At 36.3% G+C, this 16,101-nt stretch overlaps 1 protein-coding gene across 14 annotated transcripts in view; it reads right to left on the bottom strand.

Annotated features, from left to right (window-relative positions):
* TCF12 (transcription factor 12) overlaps positions 1–16,101 on the bottom strand; it is a 393,760-nt gene that overhangs the window by 29,511 nt on the left and 348,148 nt on the right. For all 14 annotated transcript variants that reach the window (XM_086321160.1, XM_086321163.1, XM_086321164.1 and 11 more), the window contains 2 exons: positions 9,359–9,437; positions 726–799 (listed from right to left, as the gene is read on the bottom strand). In XM_086321160.1, coding sequence (XP_086177286.1) covers positions 726–799; positions 9,359–9,437 — 153 coding nt within the window. The remainder of the gene's footprint in view (positions 1–725; positions 800–9,358; positions 9,438–16,101) is intronic.

Below are 16,101 nucleotides of genomic sequence, written 5' to 3'. Positions count from 1 at the left end.
ACTTTTCTATTTGCAACCTGGAATTACTGAATAGCATGACTTAGCATTCCATCAAGTCATCCTTAGTTTGTTTTTATAATGCTTCGTAATTCTGTGGTAAGCATAGAAAGGCAACAGTAGTTAACATCCTACCACAAATTCTTCATGCTCAATACCTAGACAGGCTCCTTTATTCTACTGCCTTGTTTGTCTATGGTTCTATCAATACAATTTACACATTTTTTAATAAAAAGAGAATGTGGAAAACAATACTCTTCATGACAAAAATAACTGATGTTGCATTTAAAACTTTTAATAGAAATGTAATCAACTATACGCAGTATCATATGAGAAAGAGTAAAATACAATCATTTTGCATTGCTCAACTAATTTTCTCTTACTTGGTCTCTGGGTTTTTTTCCCTTTAAACTTCCTTTACATATAAACATAAAATTACAGTAAAATTAAACCCTAGATCTGTCAAAGAAGCAAGAATCCTATAACACTATTTTAAAACCAGCTGTCCTAAAACCAATGTCCCAAAGAACAGATGGCAAAAGGCACACCCGATGTGTCTCATATTGTTCAGCTAAATCAGGCCATTTGTTAGCAAAGAATTCATGTGTAATGCTATCCTACTGTTTTTTCATTGTTACTCAAGATTTTCTGGGGGAAAAAAAAAAAACAAAAAACAACTCCATACTATTAGACGAAATAGATCTTGTATGTTTCTCAGAGGCTCTTACCAGGGAGTGGAGTGAGTTTTCATAGCTTGGGGATGAAGGAGCTTGACCTCCAGGTCTGGGCCACTGACTGGTACCTGTTGAAACAAAACCCCAAAGCACCCACACACCTTGGTTAACTCAGTGATCTTGATAATGTTCTGAAGGAAAGGGCAAAGATATACTATTGCTAAGTGTGTACAAATTTATGTGAAAATTTTTGTTCAGTCTTCAGCATGGTATTGGCTACTGATAAGCCCAACGCATTAAAATTTTTTTCATTATTAAAATAATGGAGGGAGTTGAGGGAATAAACTATACTTTAACATGTAACTACTTTTATGTTTACATGTTCTTCACACTTTGTCCACATGCACATGAATCTTGAGAAAATGTACTTAAAATATACATAATTTAAATTCTGCCCTTCTATCATATTTTACAGTCTTTATGATAATGCTATTAATGATTTACATTAATATTCACCTGATTCTCTACATCATAATTTGCTTAACCACCATTACCTCACTGCTGGACACTTTGGTTGCTTTCATTTGGCTATTATGAATAGTAATTGAGTATCACTATATTATGAATGATAAAAAATGCTGTGTTTTCCTTTTGGGGAACATGTCTAAGGATAAATAGCATTTCTAAGTTAAAAGGTACGAACATATTTATGATCCTTAATTCATTAAGGCCAAAATTACTTTCTAAAGGGTTATACTGATTTGTGCCTCTAGTAACACACAAATGCACCAATTTCAAAAGACCGCAAATACATTTAGGTTTTTTTGCTAAAAACTTTCCCAACATAATTTATATAAAAACATATTTAGGTTGGAAAATATTATCATGAAAATTTTATTAAACGTTTACTCTTCAACTTTAGAAAAGCAGCAATATTATTAAAAAAGGATACAGAAAGAAAGGATACAAGTTCAGAACAGAAAGAATAAAAAGAAAAAAACACAAGAAAAAAAAAAGACTAATTTATGTACTGGGGAGAATGCAGTGTCTTAAAATAGCTTTAAAAAGAAAAAGACAAAACAACTGATCAAAAATCTTTACTATTTCATAACTGCATTTGAAAATAAATTATTTATATAAAATAATGAAGACCATTCAATTAAATACATAGTATTGTTCTTAACCAAAGCTTCAGTAACAAACTGAATTATATTAGAAATCTAAAGTTAGAAAAGTTGAATGTTTACTTAATTTGTCTCAGTTCAGTTCTGCTCAGTCCTGTCCAACTCTTTGCGACCCCATGAATCGCAGCAACTATGTTCCACCACAGCTTGTTGTTTTAGGTTAATTTGCCACATTTAGGAAACTAAAAACTTAAGGTAAATCAGAACTATTATAGTTCACTTTAGCTGAACAATCTAGTATTTGTATTCCTATTAATCATTTATATTTTGTTAAGTTGAAAAGTTGGATACATAAGATTCCTAATAACTTGATTATATTTTCTAATCATATGGATATTACTAAATATGATTTACATATTTAGTAAATATGTAAATTATAAATGCGATTATACAAAACTTTTTAAATATTAAAATTATAAGAAAAATATATGCTATATATACTTCATCAACTAACAATTTCTTTTACTTGGAAGCAAATTACAAATTATTCTGTCCATTAAAGGTAACCTGCTAGACATACAAATATAATCATAATTTAACTACACAAATTATGGACAGTCTAAAATTACTCATTGAAACAGAAGCATGTGGGCTAATTTTACATTTAGCAAGTAGAATTTAGCAATCAGAAAAATCCAGTAACTGACTACACGAAGAATTCATATAAAAGGAACCAGGAACTTTCTTGGTGGTCCAGTGGTTAAGAATCCGCCTTTTCAGGCTGGGGATGAAGGTTCGATCCCTGGTCAGGGAACTTAGACCCCACATGCTGCGGGGCAACAAGGCCTGACTGCCACAAGTAGAAAAGTCAGTGCACCACAACTACTAAGCCCGTGTGCTTTAGAGCCTGTGCTCCATAGCAAGAGAAGCCTGAGTGAGTACTGCAACTAGAGAAAGTCCTCTTGCCACATCAAAGAGCCAGCAGGGCCAAAGACAAAATCTTTTAAATAAAATAACACTTTACCATTGATTTCAGTATATCGGCTCAGTTCAGTTACTCAGTCGTGTTCGACTCTTTGTGACCCGATGGACAGCAGCACGCCAGGCCTCCCCTCCCTGTCCATTACCAACTCCTGGAGCTTGCTCAAACTCATGTCCATCGAGTTGGTAATGCTTTCCAAAACTAATGTAGGATTTTGAATTTTTATATAGATAAAGAGGTTAATCATAATCTATTTTTAAAAAGAACTGAAATTATTTTTAAAAGTTTCCTTTAATGTTTACTATATAAATATAAATATATATATATATTTAAAGAAGGGACCGCAAGACTAAGAGTTTCCCTTAATATTTAATATATATACATATATTTTTTTTTTTAAAGAAGGGACTGCAAGACCTTTTTTAAAAAAAAAAAAAGATTTATCTGTTTATTTTTGACTGCACTGGGTCTCTGTTGCCAGGTGCAGGCTTTCTCTAGTTATGGTGAGCAGGAGCTACTCTTCATTGTGGTACACAGGCTTCTCAACACATAGTTTCTCTTGTTATGGAGCCCGGGTTCTGTAGTTGTGGCACATGGGCTTACAGCATGTGGGATCTCCCTAGACCAGGGATCAAAACTGTGTCCCTTGCTTTAGCAGGTGGATTCTTAACCACTAGACCACCAGGAAAGCCCTATAATATTTTACTTTCAATCATTTTGCTCCATTTTGCCCAACATCCTTGGGTGATCAGCCTGTGACAGGACATTTAATCTGTGTGGATCATTAATGCAAGTTTTATGTTTAAATACTCAGAACTGTTAGCACACATTTGCTTTACAAAACGCAATTTTTGTGGTTCTTTAGTAGCTTAGTATTGAGGAATGAGATGTGTGCACAGAGTTACTCAGGTAAGAAATCACCTATATTCACTATTTTTTGATAGTGACATGAAGTATTTATGCTATGGTCTACTTCAAAATGTTAATTTATTAAACTGGAAAAACATACACATACTCAAACCTTTTAAAAAAAATTATAGATTAGGCTGCCCCACTTGAGACAAACTTGATTAAAGTAGAATACTAACATGGTTAAATCATCTATATCTGTTTGAATTTTATACAAATGCCAGGCTGTATTTCATGAACTGAGCTCTTTAAAGCTCAGTCATTTAAAAAATTCATGCTATTGGTCACAAAGGGGATGGCTGGATAGTTAAGATAGACTGCATTAGTTCAACAAAGGCCATCCTATGTCTGGTAAAGCTCAAAAAAGGGCATGGAAGTTTAATGGATACTGAGAATCAGTGGACCTGCATTCTGGTTGATATGTATTATCAATTAGTTTAGAATACTCACCATAAAATAGGTACTCAGTTTTTTTTAGTTTTTGTTTTTAATCTGCCTTTACAAGGCCAATGAGGTAAAAGATACGAACACACAGGGTTTGTGAGCCTAAAAGATCTTTCTGACAATGAAATATTATTATTATTTCTTTGTGATGAAGAAACCAATCATGTAACCAATGATGAAAAAAGACACACAGACTTTTGTAATTCTGGCCTGCTGCTGCTGCTGCTAAGTCACTTCAGTCGTGTCCGACTCTGTGCGACCCCATAGACGGCAGCCCACCAGGCTCCTCCGTCCCTGGGATTCTCCAGGCAAGAACACTGGAATGGGTTGCCATTTCCTTCTCCAATGCATAAAAGTGAAAAATGAAAGTAAAGTCGCTCAGTCGTGCCCGACTCTTAGCGACCCCTGGACTGCAGCCTACCAGGCTCCTCCATTCATGGGATTTTCCAGGCAAGAGTACTGGAGTGGGTTGCCATTGCCTTCTCCAAATCCTGGCCTACTGATGGTCTATTAGTCATGGATAAGAACTGTGGGGTTGTGAAAGGAATTCAAGTTCTACACAGAGACCACAATGCTACAGAATACTTTTGACACTAGACAGATCTGGATCATTGTCTTTTTAAAACCTACTGGATGAATAAAATATACAGATCGATTTAGAATCATTTTGATATCATTATCTTTAGTTTGTACTCACCAGCTGTAGCACTGTTACACAAATAATGGAAAAAAAGTGCAAAGGGCAGAAACCTAAGGGGTTTCCCAGAGAATAGGTTATTTCCTCCCTTCCTTCCCTGTCACGTGATACCTGGCTGTAGACATATGTAGAGGTTTTGGGCTTATACATTCTTCTATTAGATAAGGGCAAGCTTTCAACTGTTTATATAGTTAACAGATTTTGTAATTGTCCTGGGCTTTGCCCTGAGCTTTATATTAGTGACCACCCCCAAAAGTTAGCTGTTATCCAAGAAGGATTATAATAAACTTATTACCTAGCACTGAAATTTACTATTTTCAGAAAACAAGTTAGCTGACAAGGATAAGAGAATCGAATTATTTGGTTAGAAAATATGGAAAGGCTTTCTGTAATCACTAAATCTAAAATTCACCTAGTATTTTGGATCTGTTTTTGCTCTGACTGGGATTTAGTAATACACCACCCTAATAAAATTGGTTAATAAATTTAAAGAATAGATAACATCATTTTGTGTGGCTGAGAGAAATTCTGAGGACTATTTACCATGCATTTTCTTATTTTGTTAGTTGTTTCTCTTTGTAATCTCACCCTAAACTCAAACTTTCATGATACACTGCAACCTTAGAAAAGGTTGAACAATCCTCAGTGCAGCACTGAATGCTCTGCTTTCTGCAATCTGGCCCCAGCCAACCTTCCCATTTGAGGCAAAGCTCTTCATATATGAAGAGCTCATGATCAGTCATCTCAGTAACTCTGAATGAATAGGTCATACACTTTCCACATCTTGACCTCTGTAGTACTTCTTCTTTTAAACTCAGAAAGTTCTTTCTCCTTTATACTCTCTTTATGAAATGTATCTGGATAACTGTAGTTTAGAGTGAATTCTGATGGTTCTATTTTCATGTGTTTATTTCTTATTTTCTCAACTAAACTGAAAACTTGCTGAAGTCAGGTTAACTGCTTTAAAAATAGGCATACTGACAGATGACAAAAATAAGTATCTCATTGATGAAATGAGTCCAAACTGAGGAATCTTCCCTATCTCTCCTCGCCCCCATCCTCTTTGCTTTTATTGCGGGTGTTCCAAAGATTGCTACTGAGTGCTGCAGTTATTAGACTTTTATTGACTGATATTCCAGAATTAGGTAAAGAACGGTTTTGTCTGCTTTCCAAGTTTCTTTAGTAAACACATTCTCTTAATTGAAATACTCATGTCTTTTCTCAAATGACAACTGTATTAGACACAGCCATACTTCCCTTATACCTTGCTGCTAGAGCCCAGATTTTGTTCAGAAGGTGGCGGGGTGTCTATCCTTTCCTACTGTGAACCTGCAAAGAGTAATTCTACCTTAGCTCTTGGGATAAGTCCTAACAACTAAGACAAATATGGTGGTCTCATTTCTGTTAAGTAACTGTTAGGCCCAGTACTGATCAATGAATCATGAGGGAAAACCTGTTGAAGAGGCTTCCGGAGAAAGATTCTGAAAAGACATATAACAGATGGTCCTCTGACTTCCCTGGTGGCTCAGACGGTAAAGCGTCTGCCTACAATGTGGGAGACCCGGGTTCAATCCCTGAGTCGGGAAGATCTCCTGGAGAAGGGAATGGCAACCCACTCCAGTATTCTTGCTCCCTCCCCCAAAAAGGGGGCTCAAAGAAATACTGGAGAAGGAAATAGCAACCCACTCTAGTATCTTTGCCTGGAGAATCCCACAGACAGAGGAGCCTGGTAGGCTGCAGTCCATAGGGTCACAAAGAGTTGGACACAACTGCGTGACTTGACTTCACTTTTCACTTTTCTTACAGGAGACATGGTTATATCTACATAGTATATAGATACATATACTACATGTAGTATATATATCTATATACTACATGTAGTAAAGATACTACATGTAGTATCTTTAACTGCTGTCTTGCCACCATCTTGAGAAAGAATTTCAAAGAAATAGAGCAGGAGTCCAGACTGGTCCAGGAACTTGCCCTGCTATAGGCTTTATACAAGATATCCCAAATCTCCTTACTATGTAATCCACTCCAGACAAAGAGTTTGTCTTTCCTTCAGCCTGAAGTATCTTAACTAGAATATTATAATCATCTTAGATGTTTTTTTCTCATAAGCATTTTCTATTATTACTACTACTGAAAAGTTCCCAAGGAACATGAGCAGGATTTAAACAAGAATGATGAATGCCTTAGAAACTGCCTATGTTGTAACTATTCTTAGATGGTCTGTGTTGAGTTGGACTGATGTTCAAGCATAAGAAACAGGGCAAGTGTAGAGAGCACATGTGGAGAAGGCAATGGCATCCTACTCTAGTACTCTTGCCTGGAAAATCCCAGGGACGGAGGAGACTTGGGGGCTGCAGTCCATGGGGTCGCTAAGAGTCGGACACGACTGAGTGACTTCATTTTCACTTTCATTGGAGAAGGAAATGGCAACCCACTCCAGTGTTCTTGCCTGAAGAATCCCAGGGATGGGGGAGCCTGGGGGGCTGCCCTCTATGGGGTCACGCAGAGTCAGACACAACTGAAGTGGCTTAGCAGCAGCAGCAGCAGAGAGCACACGGGGTGGGATATTTTACTTTCAACAATGGGCCACTGCCACACAAAGTACAAAATAATTTGCACATATTATTTAGGAGCTCTGGTTTGCTCTATCTTACTCACTTTTCTTTCAACTGTGAAAACTTTATTACACAGTGCTTTCCCTTTTTCCTCCTCCCTTTCCATATCTGCTCTGTCAATCCTGGATATGTGTGTGGGAATATGTGTGTGGGGATATGTGTGTGTATGTGGTTATAAGAAGAAAACACTAGATAGGAGATGAGAGAGAGAGATGCACCTGTATAAAATTAGTCTTTGATTTGCCACTTCAACACGAATATATAAAAATATTTTTCTTTGAGTATGACAACTGAGTTGAAAAAGAAATCTATTATTACCTTCACTACATAATCCAACAGTTCACAGATTTTCATTTATCAGCTGAATTAAAGGCAGAAAGAGGATACCATTCATTAAATATCAAATAAAAATGAAGGAGGAAATGTGAGATTTTACTTTGGACCATTATTTTTTGAAAAATGTCTAAGTCTCTGATTCCTCATTTTTCTGATATTCCTTCACAGATGCTGAGCATCTCTGCTGCCTACCTTCCCAACCAATGTTCAGGAAAACCAAAGGACACTTTATAGCTATCTTACTGGGCAGAGGAGAAGAGGCAGTGGGAACATATAGTAAGGGCCAACATAGCTACCTGAGATGAAAAAGTGGAATGGGCTGTGGCAAAAATAACACTGATAACTTCAGTAAAACTCTGCCAAGACAGTGAATATGGTTAAAGTTACATCATTGTTCCTGTAATTTCATCCCTCTGTTAAACAACAACTCTAAGTCAATGGGTCTTTCATAGTCCTGTCTATACGGGGAACAGCTGTTCTACTTTTACTAGACAGCTGAAGCCATGGTGTCTGAGAAAGTGGCAGAACCACTAATAGCTGAAAGCAGCTGCCAGCAGTTCATCATTTCCACACTGGAATGCTTCTTAGCAGAGTCACAAGGCTAACTCACAGAGCACAGGTGATAGCCAGAGCCCTGATATATCAGAGCCCTGAATTTCAGAAATCCTGAACAATGCAAAAAGGCTTGACAGCAACAACAATGCCACATGGCCTGAACTAGTGACCTGATCAGGAATACAGAATTGTTTCTGAGGTCAACTGTTGGAGGAAAATGGCAATTTTTACCCAGTTGTCTAATGTCTTTTCCTTAGAATGAATACATTTCTTCTTCAGCATGCTTTTTCTCCAAACAATGCTCAGGAAAATATATTCCAAGTTTTATAGCTTAACAAATGCAAGCATTTCCCTGTAATTTTATTTCTAATATATTGAAGTATTCCTATTTACATGAATAACAATTGTATCTCAACAAATTTATACTGTAGGATACTATCTGGAACTTGTTAAAGCTGCTGTTAAAAAAAAAAAGGAAAGCACAACACAAGACTGAACATTTATTTAACTCTACTAACAATATTCACCCACATTCATGAGTTGTTTTCTTCAGCAAAAAAAAAAAAACCCTCCAATATTCCACATAATATATATATATATATATATGTGTGTGAAATATAACTCAGTGGACTTAAAAATAAGGAATAAGTCATATGTACTTCTAAATAGATTATTTTATTTTCTATGCTAGCTTATCAAATTTTTAAATTTATCTCCTTCTCTATATTTTACTTTCATCTCAATTGCCTAGCCTTATTTTTTATCCTGTTGCAATAATTTAATTATTGCAAATTATTTTAAGAACCAAAGGAGATACAAACAAATAATTCAAATAGCAAATATTTGAACATTCTCCAAAATGAACTCAGGAGAAGGCTCTTTTACATGCTTTCTCAAAACAAATGATTTTTGTGTGTGTGAGTCTTTACTATATTTTATTGAAAAGTAAACTTCAAATATTTTCAAGTAGCCCCATATATGTTATCAAGTAGTTATATAAAACAAAAGCTTACCTGTGAGAGGTGAGGGTGATCCAACTGGTGTTGATGGATTTGATGGAAAACTACTGCTGGTATGGTCAGGAGAATAAATCTAACCAGAAAACAAAGACAAACACATCAATATGTGACAAAAGCAAAAATGTAAATCCACTGGCACAGAGATATTTTTGTAGTCTAAGATGCCACCCTTAAGACTCATGAGTGAGAAATTGTTTAATAAATTTTAGGACTACTCCATTACATAAAAACTACAGAAGTCTCAGTTTTAAAACTAGGATTAAAGAGTATCATAAATATTCTAAAACAAGAGGAATAAATAGATCATAGCTACTTCTTTATTATCCTAGTTGAAAATAATTTAAATTTCCAATTGCTAGAACAAAAAAGAAGTGAGCATAAATATAAAATTAACAAGTTTGATAATCAATCTTTCTAGAATATACTATCTAAATAAATTTTATCTATTAGAAATAATCTTTGTTGTTGCTGTTTAGTCAGTAAGTAGTATCTGACTCTTTCATGAACCCATGGATTGTAGCCCTCCAGGCTCCTTTGTCCATTGGATTCTCTAGGCACTGCCATTCCTTCTCCAGGGGATCTTCCCGACCCAGGGATCAAACCTGCATCTCCTGCACTGACAGGCGGATTCTTTACTACTGAGCCACCAGGGAAGCCCCAAAAATAATTTTAGGAAACTGTTATTTTTTGAAGAGACTAGTTCTTGCCTGGAGAATCCCAGGGATGGGGGAGCCTGGTGGCTGCCGTCTATGGGGTTGCACAGAGTCGGATGCGACTGAAGCGACTTAGCAGCAGAAGCAGCAGCAGCAGTCCTTGAAAATAGTTTTAAAGGCCCCACCCCCCAAAAAAAAAAGATTTAAAAAAAGTTACCCCTTATTTCTTTTAAAAAGTTCTGTTTGATTAACATTTTTGCTAAATTTAGCTCCTAATGATGTGGATTGTAAAAAAAAAAAAAAATTAAACTTGCTTTTAAAGGATATTTTGTAACCTTTGATGAAAGTGAAAAAACGCTGGAAGTTCTTCAAAAAATGTTCCCCAAGTAATTTATAGACTTTACCACCTAAGAGTTTAACATATAGGGATGCATATATTTTTGTATTTTGGCTACAGGTTTTGTTGCAATACTTTATTTCACATTGCTGAAAAAAAAATAGTAACAGAAATTCATTCAAGCTACATAATCAGCCATAAACATTTAAAATGCCTCCCTAATCCATATACCAACAATTCCCAGGAGCTCTTCTCTAGGACAGTCCCATTACTATAATAGGAATCATAAATCATCTCAGCACTTAGGGCAGATAAATCAACTTCTTTGGAGAATCTGTGGCCAAATATTTTAAAAAGGAAAACTACTTGTGGGTGCAAAGTGTCATCCAATAGAAATAATATTGCTCTGAATAAGTTGAGAGCTCTAATAAATTTAAAGATGCCCAAATTACAGCATATAAGAGGTCTCAGCACTGGTTTTAAAGACAGTGTAATATGTTGAAAAAGCCAGATACTATGAAAGGCCCATGTAAAACAAAATTCTACAGGCCATAATCATCAAACACTAGCACTAATTAAATTGTTAAGCACTGATTATAAATTAATATTTCTATATCACTTTGCTTGATGTTATTAAATTGTAATTGGAAATCTCTTTTACACACCAACTCTTTCTGAAGAGCCAATCTAGAAGTCATATATACAGATTGGAAAGTAGTTTTATTTTTTTGCCATACCATGCAGCTTTCAGGATCTCAGTTCCCTGACCAGGGGTTGAACCCAAGCCCCCAGGAGTGGAAGTGCTGAGTTCTAACAACTGGACTGCCAGGGAATTCTTCAGGTTGCAAAGTCATTTTAGAAAAACAGAGTTATCAAGAAGATGTCAAAAGACTTTTAGGAAGACTTAGTAATAAGGAAGTGGTATGCTATAACATCAGTGTTGTTGGTTTTAAGCTGTCAAAGTGGTCACCTTTTAAAAGTTGTTACTTTTCACACATGTGAAAATTAACGAAAAGGTTATACTTTGGTTCCTAATACATACAGTGATTTATTTCAACCATAAGTAAATTAGGTGAGGTTACCAAACTCCAACAAAAACATCTCAACATATCCCTTTATTTTTGTAAATCATTATTTCCTGTATTTAAGATGCATATAATTATAACTTTTATGAACAACTGATGCTGACTACTATGAAATATGTCTTGACTATAATATTGGTAAGGGAGGGAAGGATTGATAGCACTGATGGTGGGTGGCTGAGGAGTGAGAGAAGTTCCAGTTCCATGCAAAACTCTGACTAGCATAAACTAGACCTACTTGCTGACTTTAAATTTCCTTGTCTGTATGAATTAACTGCATGAAAGCACTGGAGAAATAGCATTCCCTCTGTGTCATACCTCCCCGCTTTGTTTTCTTCACACTGCTTACATTAATCCCTAATTGTCTAAACTTGTTTTCTTGTCTATCATCTGTCTCTTTTACCCTTTTCCCTAATAGAATGTATGTTCCACAGAGTAAGGACTTCTTTATCTTATTCAGACAAATGCGAATTACACAGCCTTCTGCACTAGCTTCTGATTCTAAAATGGTGTTGGTAAACAAACACTTGCTAAAAGAATGAATGGTATCTTCCGCTTAAGAAGTTGCCATTTGAGTACCTCTTAAACCCCTGGATGTATTTACCTAGGGTCCTTCTTTCTTTTACTCTTGCAGTTCACTTAATGTATGTTTTCTGAGCACTCCAGGCTCAGTTTCCTTTTCTATTTACCTGTGTTTTATCTCTTGGTAATACCATTCTTTATAAAGCATCAACTATGACATCTCTGTGAACGATTCCAAAGTGAACACCTCTATCCTAGCTGCTGTACAGCTCCATCTAGGCCTATCTTTCTTTCACCTCAAGCTCAGTATGTCCAAATGCAAACTTTGCATCACCGCCGCAAGCTTCCCCAACTTTTCATCTCTACTCTTCTGTTTTCTCCATCTCAGTGAGCACCAGCATTCTCACGGTCACCAAAACCACTCTCACTACCCTCTCCCTTCTCCTGCCCCTCTGCGCTTCACACCAGACACCAATGCCCACAACTCTCTATCGTGTTTTTGGGAGAAGCATAAACATTCTCATCGCCGTGACACTACTTCAACTTTTACTAGAACTTGTAGCTCTAGTAAAAGAAGCGGCTGAGCTATTCAATATTCAAGCTTTTACATTTTCAGTTACTCCCTCTCTTTCAGCCACACACAGTTCACTGAGCTACTGCCCTCAGCCAGTTTTGAACAAACCCCACATAGCAATTTCCGTTGCCGACGACAGAAAACAGAGTGACATCTGTCGTATTCCACAATCTGGTCATAGAAAGCCTTTCTACCTTATAATTTACATAAAGCATTATATACAATGTATTTTTTTCATTTTTTGAGCACAGTTTGTCCTTTCAAAAGGCCTGTTTCTTAACTTTTCCCTGATGGATTCTAAAACACGTCAAGGCCCAACTTAACTATAATGTTCCCATTTACACTCACTTTTACCTCCCTTAATATTCTTAGAGTAACTTGTTGTTATTGTTTTAGTCACTAAGTCGTATACAACTCTTTGGTGATCCCATGGACTGCAGCCCACTAGGCTCCTCTGTCCATTGGATTTCCCAGGTCAGAATACTGGAGTGGATTGCCATTTCCTTCTCCAGGAGATCTTCCTGACCCAGGGATCAAACTGGCGTCTCCTGCATTGCAGGTAGATTCTTCACCACTGACCTAGCAGGGAAGCAATCCGTTACCTCTCTGGTCTTTTGCTTCACAGTATGCTTTGTATTACCATTTTTGTATCTCTCTCCTCAACTACAAAGTCTTTGAAGGCAGGGACCTTACACTGTTCAACACTAAATCCATCACTGTCTGTCACTATCTTGCACAAGTAGGTGCTCAACACTTAAACAACAAAAAACCAAAAACCTGAGCGATTAAATTGCACTTGGAATTTGCTACAATACTTTTTGATAAAAAGCTGGATTCAGCAAACAGTAGTATTTATTTCAGCATTTATATAGTGGGGTTCAGTAACAGGAATACCTAAGAGGAGAAACAAGTACTATTACAAAGATGAATTCACTTACGTATTAGTTTTATGGTTATAAGCTTTGAGAACAACAATACAGTAAGGTTCCAATATTTTGGAGAACTAGTCTTGATGTACTAAGCTGTCCACACCACATCATTAGGCAGGTATGGGCTTTTGAGGGTATAAACAGACTATTAATCCTTATTTTCCCTGATAACTCTGCCATTACAGCTAAATAATCCCTAAGCATGTGAAGAACTGGTTTCTTCAAAGAAGGAAGTTTATATTTTAGAGTTATTTATCACCATCTTGCAATGACTAAACAAAATGATATTACATATAAAATGGGTGTGAGCTTTTAAAAAAAATCACTGTGAAAACAGGAGAAGCAGGACCAAAAACATTATCAACATATAATTTCTGATATTTTTATCAAAAACATTCTCCATTTGTATAATAAAAGCCATTCTCTCCACTCACTCATCACACTCCCTGGTTCTACTTTGCCCTAAATTAAAGTGATGACAGACAATTATTATTAATACTTTTCCTGAACTGACAGATAGCCTGGAAAATTATAGGACTTTTTCTTGTCCCTTTTACTTTCATAAAAGGAATGTGTACGTGAGCAACAATATTAAAACAGCAGAATAACACAGTCTTATAGATCAGAGATGATTTCATTAAACTTAACCTTTGTATATTTATTCTATTACCAAATCACATACAGACTATACAGATTCCACAGAAACTGTTGTGCTACTTTAAGAAATTCTAAACCTAGGCTTTTCTTGATGAAGAGCATTCTAAATCAGGAATACATTACTTTTTGTACTTTCTGACCTTGAAGAACTCCTACATAGATGTTTCGAAAGAAAATAAAAAGAGAGAAGAAAAAAGTCAGTTCACTTAAAAAACGGGGATGGGAGTGATTTAGAATCTGGAGCATAAAAACAAATAAGAACTCATTCTGCATGCAGTCCATGGTCCTCATACTGTTAAATGACCAATGATGAATAACTCCCAATACCTTCTGCCAGGCTTAAACGGTAATATGCCTCATTTTACTGCAACAAATGAGGCTCCTCCTCCTATCAGTCATGGTCTATTCCAATCAGCAGGGTGCCAATAAGCCAGAGGCTAATGAAAAGGGCCCCAGACAAAAAAGAAACAATGGAGTGCTCCCAAGCCCAACCCTGGAACTGTGAGCCCAATTTTTTAAGCACTACAGTGCACATTTCAGTTAATCTTTATTATGCTAATGTTATTGAGTCTAAGGAACAAAGAAACTTATTTCATGAATAACTTTTAAACGTCAACTTCCCTGAATTTTCTTTTCTTTTGTTAGAGACTACTGACCATTTAACTATACAGATTAAAATACACGCACACACACATACACACTCTCTATCTCATTTCTCTCTCTCTTTCCTTTGCTCTGAGGTAGAAATCAAAACATAAATTATCACAGAGAAGTCTGATATAATCAACAAAGTTAAACAGTCCTCTTGTTTGATCTCCTCTAAATTAAAGACCAAGTGTTTTGATATGGTATTAAGCACTGAAATAAACCAGATGTTTCTTCCTCTATATAACTCTCCATGGGCACAATCTTAAAGGGTTATTGTCTGGCAAACATTCAGGGAAACACTGAAATGGCACGAATATCCAGATTTTCCTTCCCTTCTATCTACCCTAGTTTATTATCTAAACTAATGCATAATCCATAGGGCTTTGGGAACTTTGTGTAAATACTTTCATGTACAATTCTCTTTCTAGCTATCCTGAGATTAAGACCACAATTATCCAGGCTTAAACCTAAAATAAAGGAACCTTTGCAAATGTATTATCTGGCCTTCCATGTTTAATCACACAGTATTCTGTGTGCTCTTTAATACCTAAACTGAAGAACAAAGGTTGTACCCTCTGATGTTTCACACATGAAAGACCATCTAAGACATATATCAGACATTCAGGGAGCTAGAAATAAGTACTAAAGACAATAGCATAGCATTTCTCCATCTAAACCTGGATGTTGTATTTAAAACATCACTTTCTAAAGAACTTAAAATTTCAAATACTCATGGTCACAATTTCCAAAGATCTGTAATACCTAATATCAAAAATTCTGATATGAATGTCAGACTTTCAACTGTAATTCTCATAAAATTCCTTCTCCTCATCTCTTCTAATCCTTCCTTCTAATCCTTCCCCAATGTAATGCTTTTGTTTTTCAGGACATTTTGACAGCACTAAAGCAAATATGAGTTTGCAATGGAAGTTAGGGAAAGAATACGTTGGGGGGAGGTGTCTGGTGTGGAGAAGGGAAGGAGATGGATTGAAGGAAAGGATTTGAAGTGTGCAGACTATGGCATGCAGTGATGGAGCAGATGGAATGCATCACCGTCAGCTATGACAGAAATGATTTATGGAATGACCTGGCTGCTCCTGCCTAGTAACAACACAGGATGACAGAGCTGAGTTTCCATGACAACCAAAGCCCACCCACTAACTAGATTAAACATTCTTCCCTAGCTTCCACTTACACTGGATTTAGATTTTCTTTTCCAAATGCCAACTGGTTCAGCTAGTATATTGGTTATAATATAGGAGAATAGTCAAGGACTTCAAGGGTAACTGAAAAGGAGCTTGAAGGACCACTGAGAACATCACAAATTCCTGCCTG

Source organism: Bos grunniens, chromosome 10 (assembly GCF_055505025.1).
Source record: "Bos grunniens cultivar Pamir isolate PY7600 chromosome 10, Bosgru_T2T1.0, whole genome shotgun sequence".
NCBI classification, from domain to species: Eukaryota; Metazoa; Chordata; class Mammalia; order Artiodactyla; family Bovidae; genus Bos; species Bos grunniens.
This window is presented reverse-complemented; position numbering and strand designations above follow the sequence as displayed.